The sequence below is a fragment of the Falco cherrug genome, chromosome 7, assembly GCF_023634085.1.
Source record: "Falco cherrug isolate bFalChe1 chromosome 7, bFalChe1.pri, whole genome shotgun sequence".
NCBI lineage: Eukaryota > Metazoa > Chordata > Aves > Falconiformes > Falconidae > Falco > Falco cherrug.
The window spans coordinates 72,296,981-72,323,157 of record NC_073703.1 but is presented as its reverse complement, the minus strand read 5'-3'; the positions used below and the strand labels follow the sequence as shown (position 1 = coordinate 72,323,157).

Sequence of the window (26,177 nt, the reverse complement as noted above, 5' to 3'; positions counted from 1 at the left end):
TGTTCCGTTTCCCCAGCCTAATCGCGTTTGTGAATGTCTTGGCTTGGCATGCCTCGAGCTTGAGGATCCACAAAATAATTAGTAAGCGAGGAGTCAATCGTCTTTGTTTTTGTCGCTAGACCTCAGTGCAGTGACTGAAGTCTGATTCATACTGACGCCGAGTTCCTTTCGTATGACAGAGCAAATGCAATCAAAAAAAACATGTCCGTTGGTCTTTTCTGTTCTTGGACTAAGTAATTGATTTTTAGCTCCGTTTCCCATGGTAACAAGGCTTTCTGATCACCAGCTGCACGTGTTGGCCCCAATACCTTTGGAATCCACTGCTTCATTTCAGCCAAATGGGATGATAAGATCGAGGTCTCAAAGATAATTAAATTCCTGCAAGTTCTCTGAAAACGGGCTGTGTGTGGCAGAGCCTATTAGTGCCACATCAGTACCTTCACTGCAGATGGAAATTCAGTGATTTCATATTGGACATCAGAGACTCCACAAAGGGAAAGGGTCTTGCGAGTACCGTAAGTAGAGGCAATCTTCACCTGGGGCTTGCGATCACCTGTGGGATGCAAATCCACAGGAGACCAGGCTTCCTTTGCTCTGTAGAACAACTTGCTGTTTTAAGGGAGCATAATGGGTGTTAAATAACAAATCAGTATAAAATTAGGACTGTGTATGAGGGTCCCTCACAGAAATCCCTGGAAAAAAAATACAAAAATTTGCAAAAATTGGTGGCTGCTGAGCATCAGGGGAGAATGACTACTGCCAGCAAAACAGAATGTACATCAGGAAAACATCTAGTGCAAATATTGTCAGCCAGACTCAAACTCTTACTCAAAATTAATTGCATTTGACTTCAGGGAGCATCTTTACTGAGTCAAGACGGCAAGACTTCCCTGCAAACACGGGTCAGGACGGAAGGTGGCAGGTCCTAGGGTAGCTGTGCATTAGCTCTGAGGTTTATCCGCACGCTGCAAGCACCTGCTGAGCCATCAACCTAAGCGTGATGTTCCCACGCTGCGCAGGTATCCTGTTGGGCTGGAGCATCCCTGCGTCTGCAGGCTGAGCTGCCAGCACATCCCGTGGTCCAGGGCCCATCAGTCAGCCCTGGCACGGGAGCCGGTGGGGGCATCTCTCCTCATGCATTAACCACCCCAACGCAACACAGACGATGCTGTGAGCTTCTGCCGTGCCCTTGCTCACAGCCGAGCTTGCGACTGGCCCAAGGGGCTTGAGCCTGCATTAGGATGGAGGAGATCCTGTCCCATCCTTGGGCAGATGTGGACGGAGGAGGAGTGTGGTCAGGCTTATCAGTGTAAGACAGAGGTTGCTTCAGCAGAAATGTGCAGTGTCCCTCGGCTGTCCCACCACCGGGGATGGGGCAAGGGCTGCTGCTTGGGTGGACCGGAGGGACTGCATGCTGTACCAGGGGGGTGGAAAAAAAGGATGGTTGCGGGGGAAACATTTGGTTTAGTTATGAAACCAGTGTGCCCAACTGGTGCCTAAATCAGAACTGTTAGGGTAAAGCTTCCCTGGGGTCAGGGTCACAGCACTGTCACCAAGCGGACACAGAGCCAGGCCAGCTGCCCACAGCCTCTTCAAGATGTAAGAGCAACACACTGCAGGACACCGGGGCTGGACCAATGCCTTCTCTGTTCTGGGATTTCATATACAAAATTCCCCACCTCTGCTTTCTGACTCCCTTGTCTGCTGTCTTCACAGCTTGTCCCATCTGTCCCCGTTTTAAAATCTCCTTCCCTCCCTCTTCTCTCACTAGCTCTTCTGCTGGTGTCACTCCTCCCACCCACAACAGCCTCATTTGTACCTCGTCCGACCAGCCTTGCGTGTGAAAGGATTATATCATCATTGGAACCAGGTCCGAGGGGCATCACTGGACAATGGAACCTTAAAATACTAACTAAATCAGCTGCTTCGTGCTTCAGAAGTCATTTTTCCTGCATTGCAGATGGGGGGTGAGCGCTCGTACAGTTTACCATCACTCTTCCTCTCTGTGAGCTGGCAGGCAGAGGGCGTGCAATGTGCTGCTTGCTGATGAAGAATAAAAGCGTGAGGTATGGCTTTTCTTCTCTGCAGGCTGGAAATCCAGGGGCTCTTTTATGTTGCGCTTGGAACACTTGACTCAGCAGCTGAATTTTACCCACCGCCTCCAAAGCTCCCTTCCACAGAGAGCGCTGCCAGCAGCTGGATGGGTGCAGGCAACAGTTTGCAGGCAGGAAGTGATGCAGTGGTTTTGCATTCCCAGGTAGGATGCAGCACATCTCCCCAGGCTTCCGCACAGTGGTGGCCACAGAGCTCAGCTCTTTGTGGAACCACTGGCCCACACCCACCAGATTTCAGCCTTCAGTCTCCAGGTTGGAGCGATGCAGAGTAGCTGCCGCCTGGGGAGGCCCAACGTTCTGTGCCTCCAGAAGCAGCTTAATCCTGCTTGGTGAAGGGAGAAAGACGCTTTGAGCTGGGGGCTGGCAGCTTCACGATGCCTCCACCCAATAAGTGAGCACCATCACAAACTGCGCCGCAGGTAAGAGGCTGGGACTCAGACACAGTACATGTTTTATTATTAAAAACTGCATAAAAACTAAAGACATGCTTCCCAAAGTTAGAGTCTGTATGTACATCTGCGCTTCCCAGGCAGCTGCAGGGAGCATAGCCGCCTGCCCTCGCTGCAAACGTGCACGGCACAGGTTTTTGTTACCCGTTGTTAGGTGTTATCTTTTCACCTGCATTTACAGCATTCCAGCTAAATTAAGAGAAAACCCTGTACCGCCTGGGGTATAAGATGGTGCAGTTCATGTCTGCGACTGAGAAACTGTCCTGAACTCCTGCAGACATCTGTAGGACATCACTGTTCAGTAGGAAACTTTACAGAAAGGACCCATGCCCAAGCCCCAGGCTGAAATTCCCCTTCCCTAGGAAGTGTTCTCACTAAGGGCTAAAACTGGACCTGGATTTCATAGTTGGTCCCAAACCTTACAATAAGCAAATACTGGGCATCGAAGGGTGGAGTGTTCTGATACCAAAACCTGCCATCTCATTGGATTTATTGGTCCCACCTCTGCCAATTCAGCAAATGATGGCATTTGTGGCATTCGCTTCTGAGGAAGAGCAATGTGGAATCCTAAGTCTTGTGATACTGCTGAGTTTTCAGCACACTGGAAATAAAAGAAATTAAGATCTAGAAAATACTTAGCAGAAGTAGAGTAAGATGTAACCGCACCTCCTCACTGGGAACCACTGCACAAAACAAATGCTGATTTACAGTAAAATATTAAATTATTAAAAACCACACAAGCGCTTGCAGTTATAGTGAGTCAGACATGCTGATTGGAAAACAGAACAAAACCCGAAGAGCAAAACCATTAACCTTGCCCTGTTTGGAAGGCTGCAGTGATACCAGGCGATGTTCTGATGTGACTTCTACAGCATGCCAGAAGACCTCCCTCACAGGAGGGCCAGTGGTTCTCAAGCTCTTTCACCACGAAGACTCTCACTTGAGAAGAAGAGCTTCCAGCTGATGATCCCTTCCCTCCAGCACACACACACACACCCCCCCCTTCCCAAAACAGGTTTCACTTCACTACAGCAGCTACAGGACTTACTTGAAAAAGTCATAGGACTGTTAAAAGATGAAACAAATCCTATTTTAAAGCAAATGCTGAATCCTGCTCCCCGCTGAAACTGAAGCAAGTCTGCCATTCTGTATTTAAACTGTCTCCTTCTCTTCCTGGAGGGCAGCACTTAGCATTAATTAGCACGGTTTCCCCATACTGCTGTTAAGTCCTCTCTACACTGTTTCCTTTCCATCCCTTTGAAGTTGGATTCTGTCCTCACACACGCCAGCTGCTCTCCCTCCCATCACATTTTAATGCCAGCTGCAAGTCTAGTCAGGCCTGAACTGGCATCAAACAGACGAAAAAGAAAGATATAAAAGAGGTACGTGGGATGCTGGATTTTCATTTTTTTTCTAATTTCATCACACACCAAAATGTCTGAAGCCCTTAAAAGAGCCCTGGTCTGAGGAGGCAGCAAGTGTCACCGCATGAAATAAGCCAGATGTTCAAATTCAGTGCTGGATAGAAGCAGATCTGCAGATTAGTTTGAGAACCACTGAGGTAGACAAAAAGTCTAGGCAGTGCTGCTGAGTGAACACAAGGGGAATTCTGCCCTCTTGGCCTGAATGATAGTGTAAATACCCACTAGTGCTTTCAGAGACACCAGTCCTGAAGTCACACAGCCAGGATCGACGACAACATCCACACAAGAGTGAGCACTGACTGAACAGAAGGTGTATTCGGCTCTGCTCCAGCAGTCAGTGAGACGGAGCAGAGCATAGACTGACTGACCACCTCAGCTCTGAACACCTGTCAGAGGGATGTGATCGACCTGTAACCCTCCTGCCCCCCTCCCCCAAATCCAAGGGGTCGCTGGGGTCCTTCCAAGCAGTCTGCCGCTGCAGCCCACACAGGTGGCGAAAGCTACAAAAGCTGCCCAAGAGCTCTGGCCAGTGCTGTTCAAAGCCGTTTCAGATCTGGCACCAGAGCCCCAGGTGAGACGGCACCGCGGCTGCACACATCCCGTCCCAGGGAAGCAAAGTGTCACTGCTATGTACAGGCTAACAGCTCCTCTCTCCTTCTGTCTCCAGCTCATACAGAAGGCTTTTGTCCTCCCCCTCCTGCCCATCTGGATGCCTTTCACCCTCGGCATCATCTCCAAGGCACAAGGGGCTCATGATGTAGCGATAGTCACTTGTGACAACAGCAGCTGCCCCAGCCACGGTCTCATCACTGTCCGTGTTTCCAAAGGAGGCGTGAAGGGCAGGGTCACTCGCAGACGCCTCTTTGTCCTTCCCAATGTTGACATAGAGAGGATCTTGACTGGAAGAGAGCGTGGACATCCTCCCCCGAATCATTTCCAGCTGGGACCGGAGCACTCCAAAGCTGGGACGTAGTTTGGGCTCAGGATGCCAGCATCTGCACATGAGATCGTAGCTGCAAAATACAGGGAGACAAGAGCGCTGAGAAGCAGAGCAGCCACCCCCTGCACCTCTGAACCAGGGCTCGTGCAGCCCAGCAAGCACAGACACTTTCCCCCAAACACATTGGCTTTGGCCTTGCACAGCTGGCAGCACGTGTGCAGCCACTGCGGATCTAGTTCCTTCGTCCTTCGCGTTTTCAAAGGCATTCTCATTTTGGTCAAAATCATTATTTAGACATTACCAAAAACCCCCAAAGCCCTGTCAAAGGATGCTGAACTTCTTGGTAAAAATCTCGTTCCACTGTCTCCGGAGAGCTACAATACAGTTGAGCGTGACACCGCCCAGTAACAGCCTTGGAATTTATTCGCAAAAGGCGTCCCGACAGCCTCTGCCACAGCTGAAGCCACCCCTCCGAATTCTAGTTCAAGAGCAGATAAAGCACAGGAAGAACAAAAACAGAGATCCAGCTGTGCGGGGTGCAAGTTCTTTCCGGAATATTCTTTTTTCACACGGCGCTAACTCAGCGCTCCCATAACGGAGGTGTGGTGCTGGGGCTGCCCGGTGGGTCGCCAGCGGTGCTGGGAGGAGGCACAGCGGGTTTGCTCGGGGCTCCGCGAGGAATTGGCAGCAGCCTCACTGCTGGAAGCGGGATGCTGGAACAGCCCTTCCGCTCCAGAGGCTCCAGAGCCACCCCTGCTACGCAGGAGGTGCGTTCGGCGCGGCAGAAGATGCATTCAGCGCTATTACCAGCCTCAGGCCCTGTCCTGCAGCACTTCTGCTGTGGCCAGACGCCAGCTGCCTCAGCCCTGGTTGCCGGAGGGCCGGTGTGAGCAGGCTCAGCTGGTTGCCCAAGGGCCAGTGTGAGCAGACTCGGCTGGTGCTCGCTCGTGGCCTCCCGCTGGAGCCCATGGGCTGGAGCACAGCCGGAGCCATTGTCCTCCTCCTCTTTGTGCATCACCCACAAGACTGGCAGCTGCATTCCTACCGCGTTACTGTTGCCAGTTCTGCAGGGAACAGGAACAAAGCACAGTACTGGCACTGAAAAACACCGCAGACAAACGAACCTCAGTTAAACTTGCAAATGGAAAAAATCTGATATGGTTTTTGCTGGGAAAGAAAGCATTTCATGATGGCTTTTATTTTTTTGTGTCCCTCGCTTGCTATCAGCTTTACAAGACTATTTTTGATCTCACACTAGATTTACAGAAAGCTTCTATGGTTCAGCTGTCTTAATCCTGATTTACATCCCTCACAAAGAGTAGCAATAACTCTAAATGCTCCAGATAAAATAGAAACTTCGTATTCTGGGGCACCAAATTAAATGCTTTTTTATCCTTGCTGGCAAACAGTAGAAATTCATTTGAAAGGTAGAAAACTACTGGCTGTACTGAATCAGCCTGAAAGTCCATGTGCACCAGTACCCTGGCCCAGTATTCAAGTGGATGCTTAGGGAAAGCACATAAGCTGGGGGTGAGCACGTAGTGAGATCTTTCTGGTGTATTCTCTCAGGTCTCAATAACCTGTAGCTCAAGGGCCTCTCAAAATGGAGGCTGTACCTTCTTCGGTTTTTTGGATGCATTTTTCTTCAACGCCTAGCAGGGTTTTGAATCTCTTCTCGACTTCTGGTGCCTGTAACATCCTATGGCCACAAGCTCCGCAGCCCGGAACCAAAGCTACTCACAGCAGTCAAGATGGGAGACGTATAATCAATTTAAGCAGTGGTACAACTATGTTTTCATCTAAACTCGGGAACAGTTCAAATGAACTGCTGAGGAGACACAAGTGTACAGCTTTAATGACAAGAGTACGGATGATTCCCTATGTGGAAAAAAGGCCGGGGAAAGGAAACCACATGAAGTAATTCACCATCAGCAGGAGGGAGAGGGAGGAAAGGGGACTTCACATTGCCCATTTTGCACACAACGAATGGCTCGAGAGAGCCACTCAAGTCAGTGCTCGTGGCTACGTCTTGCTTTGTGATGACACAGAGAAAACAGAGGCTCGCTTGGGCACTCAGTGGAATGATTTCACCTTGTCCGGACCGGGCAAGCTTTTACCCCAGGAGAAGTTAGGGTGACACTCCCCGGGTGACCTCAGCCCCATGCGTGGACTCCAGGGAACTCCAGCCACCACCCACGCAGCAAGGGTTTCTGAGCAAACATCTCACAGGACCTGCTGGCCAGGCACGGTCCCTTGGCCGCAGGACTGCGGCAGTAGCACAGGCTGCAGCATGTGGCTGCCTGCTCCCCCATGGGCCACCCGAGTCTTTCCTGCCAGGCTGAAAATGTCTGAAACCAGTATCTGCAAGGTCGTCCCGCTTTGTTTCCACCTGTAATTTAAGGTGGGACACTGATCTATAGAACCTTAGAACCTCCTATTTGCTCTCTTCTCTTTCACCCAGCTATATTTGTAAGAGTAGTACATTCAATTTGGAAAACTGGGCCAAGGTCTGAAAGACACATGCAGGCCACTGCCTCTGTAATCCAGTTTCCTCGTAGTCTTGCTAGATCTCTTCTCTCTTCAGCTTTCAGGGCGTGCCATGAAACTCATCTCTTTTCTCAGATGCTGGCCTGACAAGGTAGGGAGCAACGAGGGTCTGGAAACACAGTTAACAGTTTCCACAAAGCCAAGAGCTGTGCATGTTGACACTGCTCAATCCCTTGAGCCAAGTTAGCTGCTTGGGTAGCTACCACAGGTTCCAGGGAGCTCTGCCAGCAGCGAGTATCTGGTAGCTAACCCAGAGACTTTCTAGTGAATGCCTCTCTGTACTGGAAAGTGGATAGATTCAGATCAGCATCCCAGCCAGCTGCCCCCGTTTCCTTCCAGCGAGCCAAACTGCCCAAGGAATCACACATCAGCAGGGCAAGGAAGTACTCACACATCTTCCAGGCACTCTGGTGGCTGCTTCAGCCTGTTCCCGCTGATGAGGTAGTTGTAGATTTCTGCATTCTCAATGCCAGCATAAGGGGTTTGCCCTCGGGTCACAATCTCCCACATGGTCACCCCAAACGCCCACTGAAAGGGAACAGCACATAGAGCAAGTGAACAGACCGTTCCCTGCTCACTGGGGCAGGGTTTCAGCACACCCAGACTGTGCCAACCCTCCCGGTCCGCGGTAATGTCACGCGAGTGGCAGCAAAGCAAGGACTACTCAAGCTCTAGCCCAAAAACAAAGAATGACCCATCAGACGCTGCTGGTGCTCACACATCACCTTGGGAGACAGCTGAAGGCCCTGCCTGGCCCCATCCTGCAGTGGAGCAGGGGAGGATTTGGGAGCTACTGCTGCCTTCCACCTGCAGACCTCTCCCCAGTGTCTCCTACCTCTGGTTCTTTAAGGTATGCAGCATCAGTTTCGTGGTTCCCAGCTGTAAGAAGATTTTGGGTTGGGCCTCACAAACCAGTTTCTTAATTTGCTGAGCCACATTCTGAGTTACTGGAAATGTACAGGCACAAATGAAAGCAGAGTTCAGCCATAAGCAGGGCAAGGAACAACCACTTACGGCTCACATTCATTTGTGCTCTATGCTGCAGCAGTCGTACTTGTACGTTTAAACTGAACTGCAAGGTTTGCCTGGTGCAAAAAACTATTGTTTTCATAAGCAAAACGCTGGCCAGTGCCTGTTGTGAGCTGGCTGAACTAGCCTTCACTCAACAGCGTCTACAGTGGTTACAGCCATCGCTCGGCAACACAGCAGCCAGGTTACAAGGCGCTCTCAGTGATCTCTTCGGGGACACTGTGACATGTATAACTGGCAAGGCAAGTCCACAGGCCCGAAGGACAAAACCAGTGTGAAACCAGCTCAAAAGACAGCAAGGAAGAGGGGAGGAGGTATCAGAAAGGAAAAAATCCCCAACAACCCAAAGGGAAAGGAAGCAAACACTTCAGATGAATGGGTTTAGTTTCACTCCCCAGGGGTGAAGTTATGGGAAAGAGTGTGTAAGCACTGATATATCCAGAATCTATGAAGTTCCACCAACGCCTGCTGAAGGATAGAGCATCTCTGCTGCACTGGTACATGAGCATGTGGGTTACGTGCACTTCAAATGTCACCTACAAACTCATGCAGAAGTGAAAGGAAAAAAAGTAAGAAAGAAGAGACTGCATAGAGAGGGAAAGGAAGAGGAGAAGGGGAAAAGCGAAGGACAGGATGGGGATAAGCACTGAAAAATGAAGGACCAAAGGACAGGAGGAGAAGAGTTCATGTCTTCTGTCATAAGAGGCTCACACGTATTTTTAGTCTTGAGTTCTGACAGCACACAAGGCAGAGTTAGCACTGTGCCTCAAACACACGGCAAACTCCCTTTCCTATCACCGGGGCCTTCTCCCACCCTCAACGAACAGAGGAGGATTCCTCCGTTTCAGCAGGAATACAAGTGGTCCCCGAATGCATCAGAGCAAAACTCACCACATCACTGTGTGTCGTGTACAGATTATCCGCCAGACTTTCCAGAGCAAGCCACTTCACCGGCAGCTTGGAGGCACAGCCCTGACGGTAGTAGTCTCCACTGTAGATCTTCTTAGAAAGCCCAAAGTCTGCAACGCTCACGTTCATGTTCTCATCCAACCTAAGGGGAAGTTTCCATGACTGAGAAAAGCATATATTGGCTATGTCAGGCAAAAAAAAAAGTGACATCCAGGGAACTGAGGTATAAAGTTCACCAAGTATTACCCAGAAGAATCTACTTGAAGACCAATGTGAAATAGTTTAGTGGTCTCGGTCAGTTCCTTGAGACTAACAAGGAGATAATTAGGACTAAGGAAGTAAGGAAATGGCTACACCTAGATGATCCACCCTGTTACACCAAGTGAACTCGTACTTTCTGTAGTTCCCAAGATTATCAGAGCACATTTGCAGTGCCTGCTGCTACCACTAAAGCCTGTGCTCTTATTTTTTATATATAAACACATATAGATATATATTATATTTTTTATATATATAATTGCCTGTATAGGCAATTAAAAAACCACAGGGTTCCTGCCCAGACTGCCTATTACAACTGCCCCAACTTGATCTGCAACGTCTTCTCTCCAGGCCTGGTTAGTGGTCTGCATTGCTCTTTCACCCACTTAAACCTACACAGGTTGGTGGATGGTGTCCCTGCCCACGGCAGGGGGGTTGGAACTGGACGGTCTTTTAAGTCCCTTCCAAGCCAACCCAACCCATTCTATGGTTCTACGACAGTGCAAGGAGAGCCCACAAGGGCTGCATGCTCCCAGCCCCATAAAGGACCCCTTGCTTGTCCCAGATGTGCCGAGATAGGCACTCAGCTTCCACTGGAGGAACTCTGTATTTTTCAGATGTTTAAAAATGGGAAATCGGTACAGACTTCTCATAGATGTCAAAAGAGGCTAACCCATCATTTTTCACTATGACTATCAGGCTCCTGTCTGTACGTCTGAGCATTCAAACGCCTTTGGAAATCTGTGCCTCATGGTGGATTTTACCAGTTGTCGTGGGTTTGCTCAGAGGCAGAGTTCTGTCTGCCAGGATGGGCTGTTCCTTACTCCATTCTCAGGAAAGCAGCAGAGTGGATAGGATAAAAAAGGACTTTTCCTCCCTTCAAAGCAGGCGAGGCAGTTTGGGGACAAGAACAGCAATGTGGGATCATCCAGTGTGCTCACCATGCAATTATTTCTAGCGACATTCCCCACAAGCTTTCAGGGAAATTCTATGTTTCTTACACTGTAATAACAAGTCCTCAAAACAGACACAAGAAATACAGACTTCAGGCTACCATAGAAGTTCCTTTCTCCCAGCAGAGCCAAACCCATTCTCTCCCGTTGGCTACGTTATGCTGCGGAACAAACAGCCCATGCTGACACACAGCCATCAGAGTGACTAATTCCAAACACATTGTAATCAGCTGCATAACACTGTGTGCAGACCAGTGATGACTCATGGGTCACTTACATGCAGTTCCGAGCTGCAAGGTCCCTGTGTATGAAATTTTTTGAGCTCAAGTACTCCATCCCACTGGCAATGTCAATCATGAACTTGAGGAGTGTCTGAACAGGCAAGTTCTGAAAGAAAGGACAATTCAAGTTCTGTTCCTGGAAACTTCCAAGCAGGTATGACAAAACTGCAAGACTTGCTGCTAGCTTACTGAGCAGGTACGGAGGATATAGGGAGGGGATGGCATGGAGGAGTTGGTCCTCAGCACGTGTGGAATGAAATACTTCAGCGTCACATCTCACAACTTTCCCTGGTATTCAAGTCCAGTCATCTGCCAATGCGCTTGGGAGGCCAACCCTGAGCTGATCCGAGTACACCCTCTGAAAATGAATACCCTCCCAGAAGAAATTCTACAGTAAGACAGACTTACAAAAGGGTTTTCGCCAATCCGTGACATCAGCAGAAATGCATGAAGGTCTCCATGCTTCATGAAGGGCAGGATCACCATGGGGATTGGGAGACGGCCCTTGGGACGGCTCCGCAGACTGACTCCTAATGAGGACGCACACAGCAGAGGGGTTTTAGCAAACAGATCAGTCCCAGGGGGAATCTTACAGGCTGCTGTGCCTGTCTCTGACAAACTTGGAGGAAAATGTGGAGTTTTGGCGGGTAGGTTCCACGCTCCAAGCTCCTTTGCACGGCTTCATGCCAGGAGGTGTTAAGACACCTATAACCCCACTTACTTTGGGGGCAGCACTAAGCACCTAGTGCCTCTCAGCTCTCCTCGCAGAACCAGCTACAACTGCTTCCAGGATCCCTCCAGACCAGAGAGCCCCAAACCCCAGGCTCTGCAGAGCAGCCTCCGGAGATTGCCTGTGCTCCACAGTGCCCACCCACAAGTGCCTTGTCTCCTCCTCAGTATTCTGGAAAGGCACAATCTCCCCTCCCTCTACCACCCCAGCTGCCCACGTATCACAGCAGTTTAGACACATCTCAGCCAGTCACACCCTCCCCATGGCATCTGCAAGAACCAAAGAAATGGCTTAAATAAGAGATGCTTCCTACCGGTGTCTGCGGGCGGGTGTTGTGAGCGCTCACACACGCTCCACCTGCCTCTAGGCCAGGGAAGAGCCCTGCTGCTACGTGCAGGTCTCCAGGCAGAGCAGAGCGGCTGCGCTAGCCCTGCTCTGGGACAGCACGGGGCTGAGCACGCCAGGCTGCGTGGGACCGCGCGAGCCGGAGGTGCTGTGCGGCATCAGCAGCAGCGCTGGCTTACCGATCAGCTTCGTGACGTGCGGGTGGTCAAACTCCTTCATACACGCAGCCTCTCGCAGGAACTCCTCGATGTCAGTCGAGGTAAAGATGTCCGCTGGAAAAAAGCAGCTGTAAGTTTTCTTCCTCTGTGGGTGGCTCCAAGGGACTTTACAGATAATGACTACCAGAAGCTTGTTCTTTGTGGCACAGCACATCCTCTCAGACCTACAGCCAGATGAGCCAGTTTGCAACAGAGCTGAGCTCCTGGGACGGGCGGCAGGAAGGACACGGTGGGGGGGGATCTGGTAAGCTGGTTCTTGGCTGAGTAAAGACCTGCTGATAGCAGCGCCATTCCCAGCAACAACTTCCCTTGGAAGCCATGCCAATTTGTGTGGGTTAAAGATGTAAGAATTAATTGGCTAAAAGAACTTAAACTACCGTGTTGGGGAGAGGAGACATCACACAAAATTAAAGAACATGTTGAAGCTGAGGACATGGCCTGGAGTACGGCAGACCCCACTTCATCTCCGGTAAGGATGGCATGAAAGATCAACACTGTTACATCTCTTAGCGTGACTGAACTTTCTAAGGTGCTAGAGCTAAGATTTTGTATATAACCACACCAGCCGGACCAAATTCAGCAGTGACATACATCAGCATAAATTTGGAGTAAATTATTTCTCATTGCTATTACTCCAGATTTATGGAAGTGTATCAGTATAATCAAGAATTAGCCCAGTGGACTGTGGACTACCTCCCCCACTGTCGCTGCTGAATTTCGCAGGAGTCCTCCAGCCCTGCTGCAAGATCAGACCCAGACCTGCAGGGGAGTATTTGCATTATCTGCTTTAGGCAAGTAATTTAAATATGATGCAGAAGACAAAAGTAGATTCCCTTTTTACAGTCCACAGAGAATGAAGGTGCCTCTGGAGGGTGACAGAGTTCCCAAGTTAGATGCCTGAAGGTAGACTGACTACACAAAAGCTTGCAAACTGATTAGAATTATTGTTGGAACTGGATAAAACGATGCAACTTACACTAATGTGGTACTAGTACACTTAGTACAAACCGGTATTCTGTGGCAGCCAAACCCAGCTCCAAGGACAGGTGAGTGCAACTCTGCTTTAAGTCAGTCACAGTTATTTCTGCCTTACAGGCAACAGGGGTGAAATAACATAGGCTAACATACATATATATATATATATATATATGTGCATATATGCACATACTTGCTTTCACTTATAGCCATCTATTAACTGCTTGTTACAGGCTTCTGCCTGATGAACATGTTATGTACACTCATCAAATGACAAATGAGAAGGGAGTTAGCCCGCATACTCAAAGAGGCCTGACTGAGACGAGTTAGCTTGTTGCTGCATTCAGCCCAAACACTCCTCTGTTGACTCTAGGGTATAAGCTTGGAGGAACACCATCTTCCACCGCTGAGTTAGCAGGGCAAAGCAGACCTTCTGAGCTGTCTGCACCACACGATGTAGTGCTGTGCTGAATCGAGCAACTGAACGAGATCCTCTGTGAATAGGAGAAGCTGTAGCTACGACTCGGCTTTGGCTGCACTCACCACGTGCCAGGTGCTGTACAAGCAGCTAAGGTGGTTTAGGTCCTTCCCTGAAGAGTTGCTGCTACAAAAAGACTGTCATGAAAGGGACGGGAGACAACATGGGCAGAGTGGCTGAGTGGGAAGCTCAGAGAGGCGTAAAGAGCGTCAGGGGACGTCTGCCAGAGAACAGGACAGGCAGCATTTAGTCTTTCTAAGCTCTCTTCTCTCAAGTACTTCAGGTAGCCCTGCTCCCACTTACCTTTCAGCATCTTCACTGCCACTTTCTGGAAAGAACCATCATCGAGCTTCAGTAGCGCCTCTCGAACTGACCCAAATTCCCCTGTGGAATGACCAGAGCAGGCAGTGAGGGAACAGCTTCTTGTGAAGAAAGCGTGATTCACAGCAGATTCACTCCAGGGGTCCCTGGCAAAGAAGCTGAATAACCATAAGTAACGCAGCCACTGGCTTCATTTTTCATTCCGCAGTTGCAGCCAGCAGCTTCCAGCACGTGTGCGCTGGGGAGAAGGAGCACTCCCCGCAGGCAGAGCCCACTGTCCTGGCAGGTAAAGGAAAACACGAGGGGAGGAGAGCAATCCCCTACCAGATGGGCGACGCAGAGTCAGGGTATAAGCTGGGATCCCAGCAGACACTTCTGGGGAAGCCGCACCCTGGGGGCCGAGTCTGAGCGAGGCTCCGCTCACGGACGGGATGGCTGAGGGAGCCCTCCATGCTGACAGCCCTCAGAGCTGAGACTGGTGCCAGGACTCAACCCTCTGAGACACAATCAGGACTCATCTCCCAAAACTCGGGGAATGACTTCTGTGAATCACAGCTGACCAGACAAAACACAGAACACCTACCTGTGTGTGTGTGATAGGCTAATTCGTGGGAGGAAGTGTTTACCCTGGTGTGTTCGAAGGGAGATAAAGGGAACTGCGACTGGCCAAACCCTCTTCCAATTATTTTAGCCTGAAGTGGCTTTATAGCACAGCATAACAGCTTCTCTGCATTAGATCTAGCTCTAGATTCGCGCTCCCTAATTGTGTAACTACTTACTCCGCCCAAAACGCATTGCCATGAGGAACTCTGGTACTGAAAAGAAGGAAGCAAAATATGGCACTCAGGACACCTACCCTAAAAGCATCACCTTTCCACCAGCTTTTCACCAGTATCCTTCCCTACCATGCTTATTTCACAAAAAGCAGGGGATCTGACCAGAAAAGAGGAAAATGGGAAGGAGCAAAAGCATTTAGTACTGCTTCCATATTACGCAGCTGTCGCTCAGCTGCAGTCAGCAGAGCCCAAGGTAATGCACTCATGCCATCTCATAACCTGTGTGCTGCGCGTGGGGCTGGGGCAACGGGGCTGGCAATGCAGACAGATCCCGCCAGCTGCCGTCCTCCCGCCAAGGCCATCCCCTGCGCCTCACTGCTTCCCATCTCCGGTTTGTCACCCATCATGGGGACAGCCCAGAAGGGTTAAGCATGATCCCAGAAACTGGCCAAGAGCTGACACTCACCAACAGATGACACAGCTGTTTAACTACTTAAGCCCCCTGAGAGCACTTCTGCAGGAAGGTCATCTTCCCGCTCTGAAAGAAACACATTTGGTCTAGGAGGGATGGAGCAGAAGAATGCTCCCACTAGGAAAGAGTCAAAGAAAACCAGTAAAACTAGTCTTATGATCAAAAAGGAAGCCAAACATTTCAGCTTTCTTTTGCTTATGACCCCTGACTTACGCTCCTCTCTTAGTTACTGGCTTTATCATTACACATTTTCACTTATTTCTGGAGATTGCCTTCAGCTTGAGGAGCAGGGAGGGATGATGCAACAGTTGGCACACGTGCCTGCTGTTTGGGAAACCTAAATGCAAACTCATCTTTTCACACATAGCTTCTGGGCCAATCTTTTAGCTGAAGGTGAGGGAGAAGCATCCCACCTTTACTCTGCTCATCCCCCCTGACCTGAAAACCTCATAAAAATGTTAGGAGCACCTCTGTGGGAGATCCAGATAGCGATCCGGAGTCAGAAGAGCTCCTAAGGACCTGAACTAATATGAACAAACATCAACAAAATTCAGTACCTGTTCCAAATGTGCTTCTATAAGAGCCCAAACTAAAATCTGAAGTCAGACCACCTCAGACATTAAGAATACCTGAAACTGAATCAACTTTTTTTTTTTTTTGAGGGTTTGGAGCATTTGAGATAGATCACTTCTGTCTCTGTATCGTCTCCACCTGTTTAATACTTGATGCATGCTTATGCAAATAAAAGGAATTCTATAGCACCATTCTTGTTAGTTGAAAGAGCAGAAGTTTAACTGAATATTCCTTTGTTTAAATCCCTGAAAGAAATTCACACACCAAGGAATCAACACTACTTTGGAAAGCTGAGTACGGACTGCAGTTCATGACTGTGTAGAGCCATATTATAGGAATGGCTTAGCCAATATCGTCTTAGTTATGCTAAGCCTTTGAAATGTTTTATCCCAGCAGAAGGGAGAATTCCATTTAAATTGCCATCTAGAAGCAGAAGGAGAGAAAACAGGCTGCTTATGATTGTTTCTCCATACTCAGCGGTAAAGGCAACACAAGCGGGACTTTCAGTGTAAAGCCTTGTTCAGCTCTGAATCTTACCCTTGCCCAACATTCTTCCCAAGGTGAACTGCTGTTCCTGGATTAGGACATCTTTGAGTTTTGTCTTCAGCTCATCACTGATCCCTACACTCTCCACTGGAAAAAAAAACAACAAAGGAAGAGTCAAATAAGGGCTACTTAAATAGTCTGCCACAACACCAAGAGTCACCTGTTCTAATCATCTCCAATCCAATTCCCACACTGTAAAAGTAAGCTGGAAAACCTGAAAAAGACAGGGCTGCTGTCCATGTCCTCCAGCCTCACCACAGACAAGGTGCTGATAACTTTCCAGCACATAAAAATGTACCAACAGTACCGAAAGGGAGAGGGGGTGATAACACACCCTTAAACACACCACGAGCAACAGGAATACAGAACTATTGTAAATAACACTGCGAAGACAAAATCCAATCAGAGGGGACACTGACAGACACTGGTTCATACAGCTTCATTAAGCTGATGGAGCTGCACCAGCTTTCAATGACTGGCTCTCAGGCTGTTTTAAGTATAGTTCAAGTCTCACAGTACCCGGCTGAGAGGGCAACATGATGTCCAACAGTTTATGGTGACTAGGTTTGATGGAGAGAGCTCTAAACCCAGGGGACCAAAGTCACAGGCAGTGGGAGCATCGCCCTAAGCCAGCCCTGCCGCACTGCTAAAGAGCCATGTCCTCGCTGAACCAGGAGAGAGAAATGGATCTTCTCGACTCTGTCCATGCCTGGGACTCAGTCTCCTGTTTGAGAAGTTACTAATTCCTGGCCTTCCAAGACTGATTAATTGGTTCATGCTTCTAGCACAGCTCAGCACAACGAGTTTAAAGCGTATTGCTAATATTGTTAAGCCATATTTATCTCACTGTTTCATAATATTACAGTTGAAGGAGTCCCTGTAGTGTGAAACTGGGGCAGGGGAGTGGCAAATTTATGCCTTGCACTAGTATACACAATGACTGCAGCTGTAATTAACAAGTGCCATTTAATTGGTAAGGCAACAGCAATTCCGGCCTTTCACCTCTGCCATCTGCAGTTTCTAAGCCTCTTTGTAAATCAAACCCATGTTCTTGATCCAAAACATCAGTTTCAGGGAAAACAGAGAGAGCACGGTACACACATGGACACAGCTTCTCAGGCAGAATCACTCCGGTCATTTTACTTACATGTTGCTTCAATGAGCTCCGGGCCCTCCCTGTTGAAAGACCTGGCAGCTCTGAAATGGACTGCTGGATCCCCTCTGCCAACCACGCTGCCAAAGGCATGGCTACAAGGCAGAAAAGACACACAGGGCCATGATTAGAGGGGACATTCGCTTCTCAAAGGGTGTGTTGAACAGTTACAGATCATTTCTCACCCCTTGCCGTGTAAATATTATGGACTCGGACTCTTTTATTAAAGAGGGGGTAGCTGGAGAGTAGGAACACTGGGGTTATGCTGCCTTGCTGATGCACCTAGAGGGGGCTGGGAGCCTTCCGGAGGAGGGGAATCGCTCATCTGGAGTGCCTGGGAGAAGCTGCAGGTTGGGACAGGTTGCAAGAGTCCCATAAAAAGAAATACTGCTGTGAGAGTGAGCTCTGGGAGACTCTGAAAAGAATGGGAGCCTTGCTGGCAGCAGGGAGCAACCCACAGCTGTGTCAGAGGCGATGGAAAGGAGACTTTCCTGCGCATCCAGAGGGTTCCGGGCAGTCAGGAAGTTACAAGCAGCTGCTAGACTGAAAACCAGCACGGGATAAAGGACCCAGCCCGTGAGAACACAGAAGATGATTCATCTGTGGGTCTTTTCTCTTTGAACCTCTTAAGCAACAGTGCTAAGGACTTACAGAACCACCTTGATCTAGTTTATATTTCCATATTCTAATAAAGCCCAGCTATTGACCTAATGTTTTTTTCTACTTTACTTTTTGGTGTTCTCATTTTGAAGAAAAGGTAGGGCACCTTTCCTGCTAGTCTTTAAATCCAGGGTCACCCTCAAAATTGTGAAAAAACAGTTATCCAAAGAAAATGCCAGAAGTACTCAATCCCCAATGCTTTTTGAAACACAATTGAGTCAGAAACCACACTAGAGGAGAAAGCAAAGATCTCTCTAACCAGCACAAGACCTCTCTTACCCAAACCGAGTTTCCTTTCTTCTTTTTCGAAGGAGAATAAGAGCCAGGGCAACAGCCGTGACCAGAGCTGTGAGAATGCCCAGCGCTACAGGAACCCAGGACGTCCCATAAGGAGGCTGTCTCTGGCCACCTAGATGATGGAGAAAACACCAGTCAGGAAACAGAAGACTGTCAAAGGTAAACAGACCACACTGGGTTATTTCTTCTTTTTGCTTTTAAATGGAAAAGCCATGCTGCCAGATCTGGTGCACACAGTGGATGGCTGTACACTGGAATTTGGCATAAACAGCCAGTCAGTCACCAGAAAAACTAGCTGTCTCACACAGCAAAGGCAGAGCAGATGCACCCAGTTATCCTTAGTTTTCAGCCTCAAGAAAAGGCACTGCTCCAGATTACACTACTTCACATGAGCTCATGATCTAGGGCGCTTTAAACTGGAGTCTCAGCACAAAAAGGTTGCTTAATATGAGTATTTCACCTTGTCCTGTTCGAGGCAGCCAGCAGAACCCTGACCAGGCTACACACAGTACTGCCTAAATGCCAACCAGATAACATTGTGACAGACAATAGAGAAAGAAAATAGTCTCATGGCAATCTGGTTGAAAATATTTACATTTCCTCTCTCACCCCTCCCACAAAGAGAAGCACCCTGTGGGACATGGCATTGGCTGTAACTTTCCAGCGTTGATGGCTCTAACTTGGCTGTAACTTCTCAACGTCTGTCTTCCAAAGAGAAGGTGAATTTTAAAAAGTGCCCTGCGGGTCAAGAAATAAGTTAGCCAGCATGGAGGTTCTGATTCTGGTCTAATATTTGCTCCCAGGATATGTATACTTTGGACTACAAACTGTCTACGGAAGAAATGGAGACGCTGCCAATCTGAGTAAGCTGTCAGGGAAGGAAGATACGCATTATGGTTATGAATAAAAGAATATTCTCTATGCTTGGCAAACAACAGATAAATTAATCCAATTCTCTGACAGATTTCTTCTCCAAATACAATTACTAAGGACTAAATGTGAATCTGAACGCATTTATTACAATCTAGGATAGCCCCCCTATCTCCAAATTGTTTAAGAGCAAACAAGAACAGGTAACAGATCCCTAAGCGCCGCCTTCACCTTCACGCTCCCTTGCTCACCATCAGCAGTTGGCTGTGCTTTACCACGAGGTGAGGAAGAACCATCTTTTAAGATGTTAAGTAATCCTATTATGTTGTATGTCACAAGAGTGTAAGTAAACCTGTCCTTAAAAGAGGTGTTAGGTTAATGGGCTGAGATGAACCTCTGCATAGATGTATGTGAAAAGCATTCATCAGACATCCTTACTGGCAGAGTCCTGGTAGGCAAAGGGCTTCCAAGGCTTGATTACTAGTTACATCGTCGAGCCTTAGCATCCAAGTTTTTGAAGAAGCGGTATTAGTCTAATGAACAGGCAAAGCTTAAGGAAACAGAATTCTGGACCACTGAGGAAGCAAACTAGTAGTGCTTCTCCACTTGAAACAAATCACCAAGGCTTCGGCACCTATTTTTCAGCATCTTATCTCCTTCAGTGACTCACATATTCTTTTCCCACTCAGAAGGCTCTATAGGCCCTGAGTTTTACGATACTCCCTCCTGCTGCACCTTTTGACCCAGCCTTCAAGGCTGCTTACAAGGAAGGAGAGGGATCAGAAACAGAAGTGGAAGGAGAGCACAAGCAAAGGTAACGCCAAGCCTCTCCACAACACCCAAGCCAATCACTTGGGCTGTTCCTGCCAAACAGTCAGGGTAGAAACAATTAACACCACTGCTGTAAAAGGCTCTCTCTGATAGTTAACGATAAGGTTTCCCCCCCCCTATGTTGAGACAAACCTCTCTCAGCCTCTTTTTCTAGTCTGTCTGCTAGCTGGCCTGGGGAGAGAGCAGGGATTTAGGTCACCATCTGGGGCAGGGGGTCCCTCCAAAAGCAGAATGGATGAAAACAAAACAATACAGAATTATTCTCCCGGCTTCTAAACTGCTATGATTCAGAAGCACATCCCACAGCTTATAGCAAATGTGTCAGAAATAGAAATACATGTTGAAATTCACTGCTTCTCCTCCCCTGGCCCACTGCTTCCCACTCGTGCCAGAGCTGGAGAGGGACCGCGCTGCCTCTCCTCCCCCAGCTCCGTCCCTCTCCCACCTCCTGCACCTCCCTTTTCCAGCCACCGCACAAAGCAGTGAGAAGACAACATTATTAGATGAGCTTAAATGAGTATTTAGGAGCCCCATGATGACACGAGAGCCACTTTTATTTCTGTAGCAGGTTTTACATCACAAACATGCGCAAAGAACATAATCCAAGAGTGTTCTCCTGCATACAGTCGTTAAGATTACAGATAGGAAAAAGCTATTAGACCATTTGGCTCCTCTCTCTGCAATGAGAGAGAAGGGTTTCCACTGAGGACATTTCTTAAAATATTAAAAAAACCTTTGTTAACAGTGCACAAGATCTCTGCATAAGCAGGGTGGAGCTCCCACTAGCTTTGCTGTGATGACAAATATGACTTAAAGTTTATACAAGCTTAGTCATCCTTACTGCCGTGCTGGGAGCTGGTCAGAATCCACCCTTGGCATTTTCACATAAAGCACCCAGTACCAGTTTGCTATTTTAGGAAAGGAAGCGACTTATATTTTCTACCAGGCCTGAAACAAAACCGCAGTCTTTCTGCAGCTCTGCTGTCTGAGGCCTGTCTGTTTCCACAGCGAGTCTTTATTTCCAGCCTGCTATCCTTGTGAAGAAATAGATGTGCTTTCAGACAGCATTTGGCCAAAACAAGCACCACTCCTGATGCTACATTTTTTTTTTTTTACATGGTTCGTAAATAAAACCAAGCAAACATATTGTGCTTTCAGGATTATCCTATTCCAGCTCTCTGTAAAATGGAAACCTTATAGAATCCCTGGGGCTTCTTGCCACTGCTAGCCATTTTCCAAAGTGAACTTCTAGTCCATCCAGGTATTTTTCTCTGTATTTGAGTGCCACAGAAAATACCTGAGCAAAAAGCAGGAGAAAAAAACATTGATGGAGGTGAAGTAGAGTCAGCTCTGGCTCTCTGCACCCCTTCATTCTGCTTTAAATAATTGGAAGGCTTTGATCCACAGTGACTGCGTGCTCACACATAACCATCAGTACTGACTTCATCGCAGGCACCAGGCTGCCCAGGGCCCCGAGTGACGTGCGCATTCAAACCAGCACTCGCAGCGCTACTGCAAAGCAGGGCTACAGTTCTCTCCCGGTTACCCTGCCCCCACCCCCCCCACCCCCACCTCCTGCTTGCCTGGGAGCCCCACTCCCGGTTCCCCCTGCCATACCTAAGTGCGGAAGGATCAGGAGAGATCAATGTCCGTGTGATTCCTCAAAAGACATGTGGAGTGGGAAGAAAGCAGCAGGGGGGGGGCAGCATCACAGATTACAGATCGCTGTCTTGTCCTACCACAGGTGCTGGGAGCCAAACCTCAGGAGACTGTGGGATTTTAGCATGATCGCACCTCACTGATGCTTTATCACCAATCCGTATTTCCATTTGGAACACTTTCCTCTTAGTTGTGTTACCGTTCCCTTCGCAAGCATCATTCCTCTCTCCCTTCTGCCGCTCTCCCCATGTCACGCCCTGCCCTCCTCCAGGGCCCAGCTCCCATTTCCCACTCACTGTGGAACACCAGCGGGAAGCAAACCCGGCAGTGCGTTCCACGCGTGCGTGTTCTCTGCCCCAGCAAACCTTCCACATGGCCCAGACTCACGGTACGGCTTCTGTACCATCACCGCCCTCTCCTACCAGCAGCTCAGCTTTTCCGTGGAAAGCTAAACTGTTTTATAGTAAACACATTCAGTAAAACCATTACAAACCCCCATGTGGCCAGGGTTTAAATCAGGCTCGACTGAAACTAGTCAGGAATGGCTTCACATTAAATCAAAGAAGAGAACCTGTTAGAGGAGTTTTCTGTCACATTTACTGTTGTAAATATCTGCAGCTTAAGTCTAAATGTAGGATTTCAAACCTTTGTTTGCACCTTTTCTATTGTGTCTCCCCTCGCCCTGCCTCTGCACTAAGCACAGCACAATCCCATTAAAAAAGACACAGTAGTGGCCAGAAGCTGGTTTGTTTATACCAGCTCTTTAAATATTATTTAATTTCTACCCTGCTTGATGAAGTGTGCTGTTGTATAAAGCCAAGTGGCTCCGTCAGCTGTAAGCACTGAGAGGAGTCAGAGAGAAACAGGAGTCCCGGACCTGCTGGTCTTTCCCCCAAGGGAGGGAAGGGATGGCAGTGGACACTCACCCATGACCTCCTGGGCTTCAAGCAGGAAGAGGTCACTCCAGGGACCGCATCCTGCAGAGTTCAGCACACACACCCTGATGATCAAGTCCTTGAGAGGATTCCACGTCGTGAGATTAGCTTTTGTATCCTGTACGATCATCTCCCCCTGAGAGCAAACGGCAACAAACCGTAAGACGTCTTGAAACGAATCTAGGCTAAAACTTTGCCTTTAAAATTAAACCAAAATTACTGGGTACTTCACTGGTGCTGTAACAAGCGCTGGGAGTTGTGACTCCTGGGTCCTAGTCTCGGTTTTGCCACTAACTGGGGCTGTCATCTGGGGTCTCTCATGTCAAAAATTCCTCATAGTTTCCCAGGGTGTAGGGAAGACATTTAATGATTTCCTCCTTCGAGGTCCTTCCGTGAAAGTTGCTATAGAAATCGTTTTCTTTCTGCTATTAAAAGTTACACCTCCTTCTTGTGGTTTAAGCACAAAGATACGCGAACATACTGCAAAGCACAACACTTTTAGTCCAAGGGAGGAGTCTGCCTCCTTTAGCTTGTTGACTAAATCCCAAATGGCTTCTGAATTTCACGGCCAATTTTCGCTTAGGATGGCAAGGCCAACATATTTGCACTGATTTTGTGGATCTTCTTCATGCACATCATTTGCAGTAAACCCGTGAAGATTTGGCTGCCACCACTGACAAAATGTCAATTCAATGGGAGCTCAAAATATTGCCATTTGAAGCCAATGGCGCTGACCTAGTATGAAATGGGTCACGCAAAAAAAGGAAATAACTCTCTCTCCCTCGAGCTGCCTATTATTACAGGCTTGTTCATAGTTAATAAGCACTGGCTAAATACATATTAAGAAGTGAGAAACCGTAAGAAATGCTGTGGACTTCAAAGGCAGATAGATACCTGGGAAAGGTCGGTGCTGAAGAACAAAAGAAAGGCCTTCCACCCCGACAGGGTCCTTTCAACTCCCAACACATCATAAATGAAATAAGAGAATCCGCAACCTTCCTTCTGTGTGATTTCCCATACAACTCATTCGCTTGTTAAATACCCCTTTGCTGGCTGGGATCGGGAAAGCCCAGCCCCAGCCCCAGCCCCAGCAGAAAGGCCAGATCCTGCACTGCCTGCGCTGCCCTCGGGACTGCACCAGGGAGAGGCAGAGACAAGCCGAACTCTCCCCATTGTCCTTGTCGTACAAGAACAGCAGAGAACTGGCCTGTCTGCAATGTACATTCAAGTGAAGGAGATCTGAATAGGCCAGGAAGGGAGAAACGGGCCTAAAGTTTGAGGCCAAATACGGAGCTCTTGCAAATCAGAATAGATCTATTTACACAAAAGCAATGCCAGCAACCTAGTCCCCTGCTACAGCTAAGGGGACACCACCACCTAGAAAATGTAATATGAACATTCTCCAGTGCTGCGCCCAATGGCTCAGCTCGCCTCTCGATCTGTTGTTACCTGAGTTACATTATCCTGGATCCACTCCAGCCTGTATCCCAGGACATTTTCTTTTAGCACATCTGGAGCCACACCTTCCCACTCCAAAATCAGACCAGGATCTGTTTGGATAACATGGATATTTTGCGGGGTGCTGCTTGGAGCTGAAAGCAGAGGACAGAACACAATCACTCTGTGCAGGAAGACAAGGAAAACAGAATTAGCAAGGAGTCGTCCCATGAATTTTAGCATCGTCTCTTTTCCAGATTCAGAACTGTTTTCCTGGTTTTGTCTTTTTCCTGTTGTTTGCTTACCAAGCTCCAGGGTCTGGAAATAAACCCTGTCGGTGAAAGGGGAGCTGCCCATCTCGTTGCTGCACTGCACACGAACGCTGTAGTTGGTGGAATGCTTCAGACCTTGCACGCCATAGGCAAAGGGTGGCACCGGGGTGACTTCAGTAGAGACCTCCTGGCCATCTGGGGACTCGGCCACCTGTGCCAGGAGCGAAACAGAGACAACTGTGACCATAAGCTATATAACTAACAGGTCCATAGGGTAAGAATCCATTTCACTGTTAGTTAAGGAACATTTGAGAATAGATATGGTAGCAGTGGTATTTTAAATACCAAAAAGGGAGTTGTCAAACTAAGAACTATGAGCCATGCTTTTATTTGGTTTAAGTGAGATCACTCTGCTAACTCTAGCAGTACAGCAATTTTCCACCAGCTGAAAGTTTCATTCCATATTTTAAACTTTTTCTTACCTATGTCACAAATTCTATAGTCAGTTATCAGTTTCTTTAAAGAAAACTAAATGTGCGTGCTGCTTTGAGTGCTAGCGGCTGGCTTCCGAGGCTTGTCTAAATTTGGGCAATGAAAATTGGTAGATCAGCCTCCCTGTCGCCTAGTGTCACCTTTTCCTCAACTGCTTTTTCAGAAGTCTGTATATTTTCAGTTTTATAGTGGATTAAAGATATGGTAGATACTGCTGTCTTGGTTCAACTAAGCTGTTTCAAATTAAACTGAAAAGAAACTTTTTACCACTCCTGCAACCCTTCTTTTTTTTTTTTTTCCCCCAAATCTGAACTTTCACGCAACATTAATGTTAATTTAAATCTGGCATCACTGTGTGCTTTTAATGCACAGACAGGTTCAGTGCTCCTGCTTTCGTACTGACAATAGCAGAAATCCCTGCATAGCTGCCAGGCTCAGCCCACCTTTCTTCTCAAGTGCGTATGAAACAGCAAAGCTGGGAGGAAGAGCAAGGTGCGCTGACAAAAGTGAAGTGCTCACGCGGACTTTCTATTCCTTATACAGCAGATTTTCTCCATCCCTTCCTGCCCTTCTGCTCACCTTCACACACACTTTTGGCCCACTGATTTATTTGACTAATAAAAGGGAGGAATATCAAGTTTCCTTAACAGAAAAGCATGTTGTTGTCATTACCAGCGTCACCCAAAGCAGGGAAAAAACCAAGCAGAGGTCTGTGTAAAACCCTGCCAGTTTGACATGTGTTTCTGTTCAACAGTCTGCCCAGGCGGTGCTCTTGTATCTGCCCCCTTCGTGGCCTGGAGCGTGGCTTACGCTGGCATCAGCAAGCACGCCCCTGCCCCGTCCGCAGGAGCAACCTGCTCCCCCCACCCCGAGCTGTCCCCAGGAGCAACCTGCCCCCACCAGCATGCTGCTCTCTCAGGCACCGGCTGCAATTCCCCAGCGCCAGGTTCCAGCCCCCCTTTGCTTTCCGGGGGGCTCCGAGCAGAAGCGCAATTGCGGGGATCTGAGCGCATGTGCGTTTTCACGTGGAAACGTGGGTCCATGTTGCTCCCAGCATCTCTCCGGGTGGGGGACGGGGAGCACGGCTTTCTGCCAGCGGAAGGTATGAACCTGCCAAGTCACCCTGCTCCCTGGTCCGAACGCAGCAACTTCATCCTCCCCACCCAGCACAGAAAAGGCTTAGAAAAAGGGTGAGAGACCGCTGAGCGGGCAGAAACTGAGCTGCTGGCTTCA

General features: G+C 48.5%; 1 protein-coding gene across 2 annotated transcripts in view; it reads right to left on the bottom strand.

Annotated features, from left to right (window-relative positions):
• Positions 1-2,548: 2,548 nt before the first annotated feature.
• TYRO3 (TYRO3 protein tyrosine kinase) overlaps positions 2,549-26,177 on the bottom strand; it is a 42,309-nt gene continuing 18,680 nt past the window's right edge. For both annotated transcript variants that reach the window (XM_055716695.1, XM_055716696.1), the window contains 13 exons: positions 24,486-24,663; positions 24,193-24,335; positions 22,735-22,879; positions 18,431-18,560; positions 17,486-17,586; positions 16,330-16,425; positions 13,954-14,034; positions 12,159-12,251; positions 11,313-11,434; positions 10,901-11,010; positions 9,395-9,554; positions 7,866-8,002; positions 2,549-5,000 (listed from right to left, as the gene is read on the bottom strand). In XM_055716695.1, coding sequence (XP_055572670.1) covers positions 4,625-5,000; positions 7,866-8,002; positions 9,395-9,554; positions 10,901-11,010; positions 11,313-11,434; positions 12,159-12,251; positions 13,954-14,034; positions 16,330-16,425; positions 17,486-17,586; positions 18,431-18,560; positions 22,735-22,879; positions 24,193-24,335; positions 24,486-24,663 — 1,872 coding nt within the window. In that variant the 3' untranslated portion in view covers positions 2,549-4,624. The remainder of the gene's footprint in view (positions 5,001-7,865; positions 8,003-9,394; positions 9,555-10,900; positions 11,011-11,312; positions 11,435-12,158; positions 12,252-13,953; positions 14,035-16,329; positions 16,426-17,485; positions 17,587-18,430; positions 18,561-22,734; positions 22,880-24,192; positions 24,336-24,485; positions 24,664-26,177) is intronic.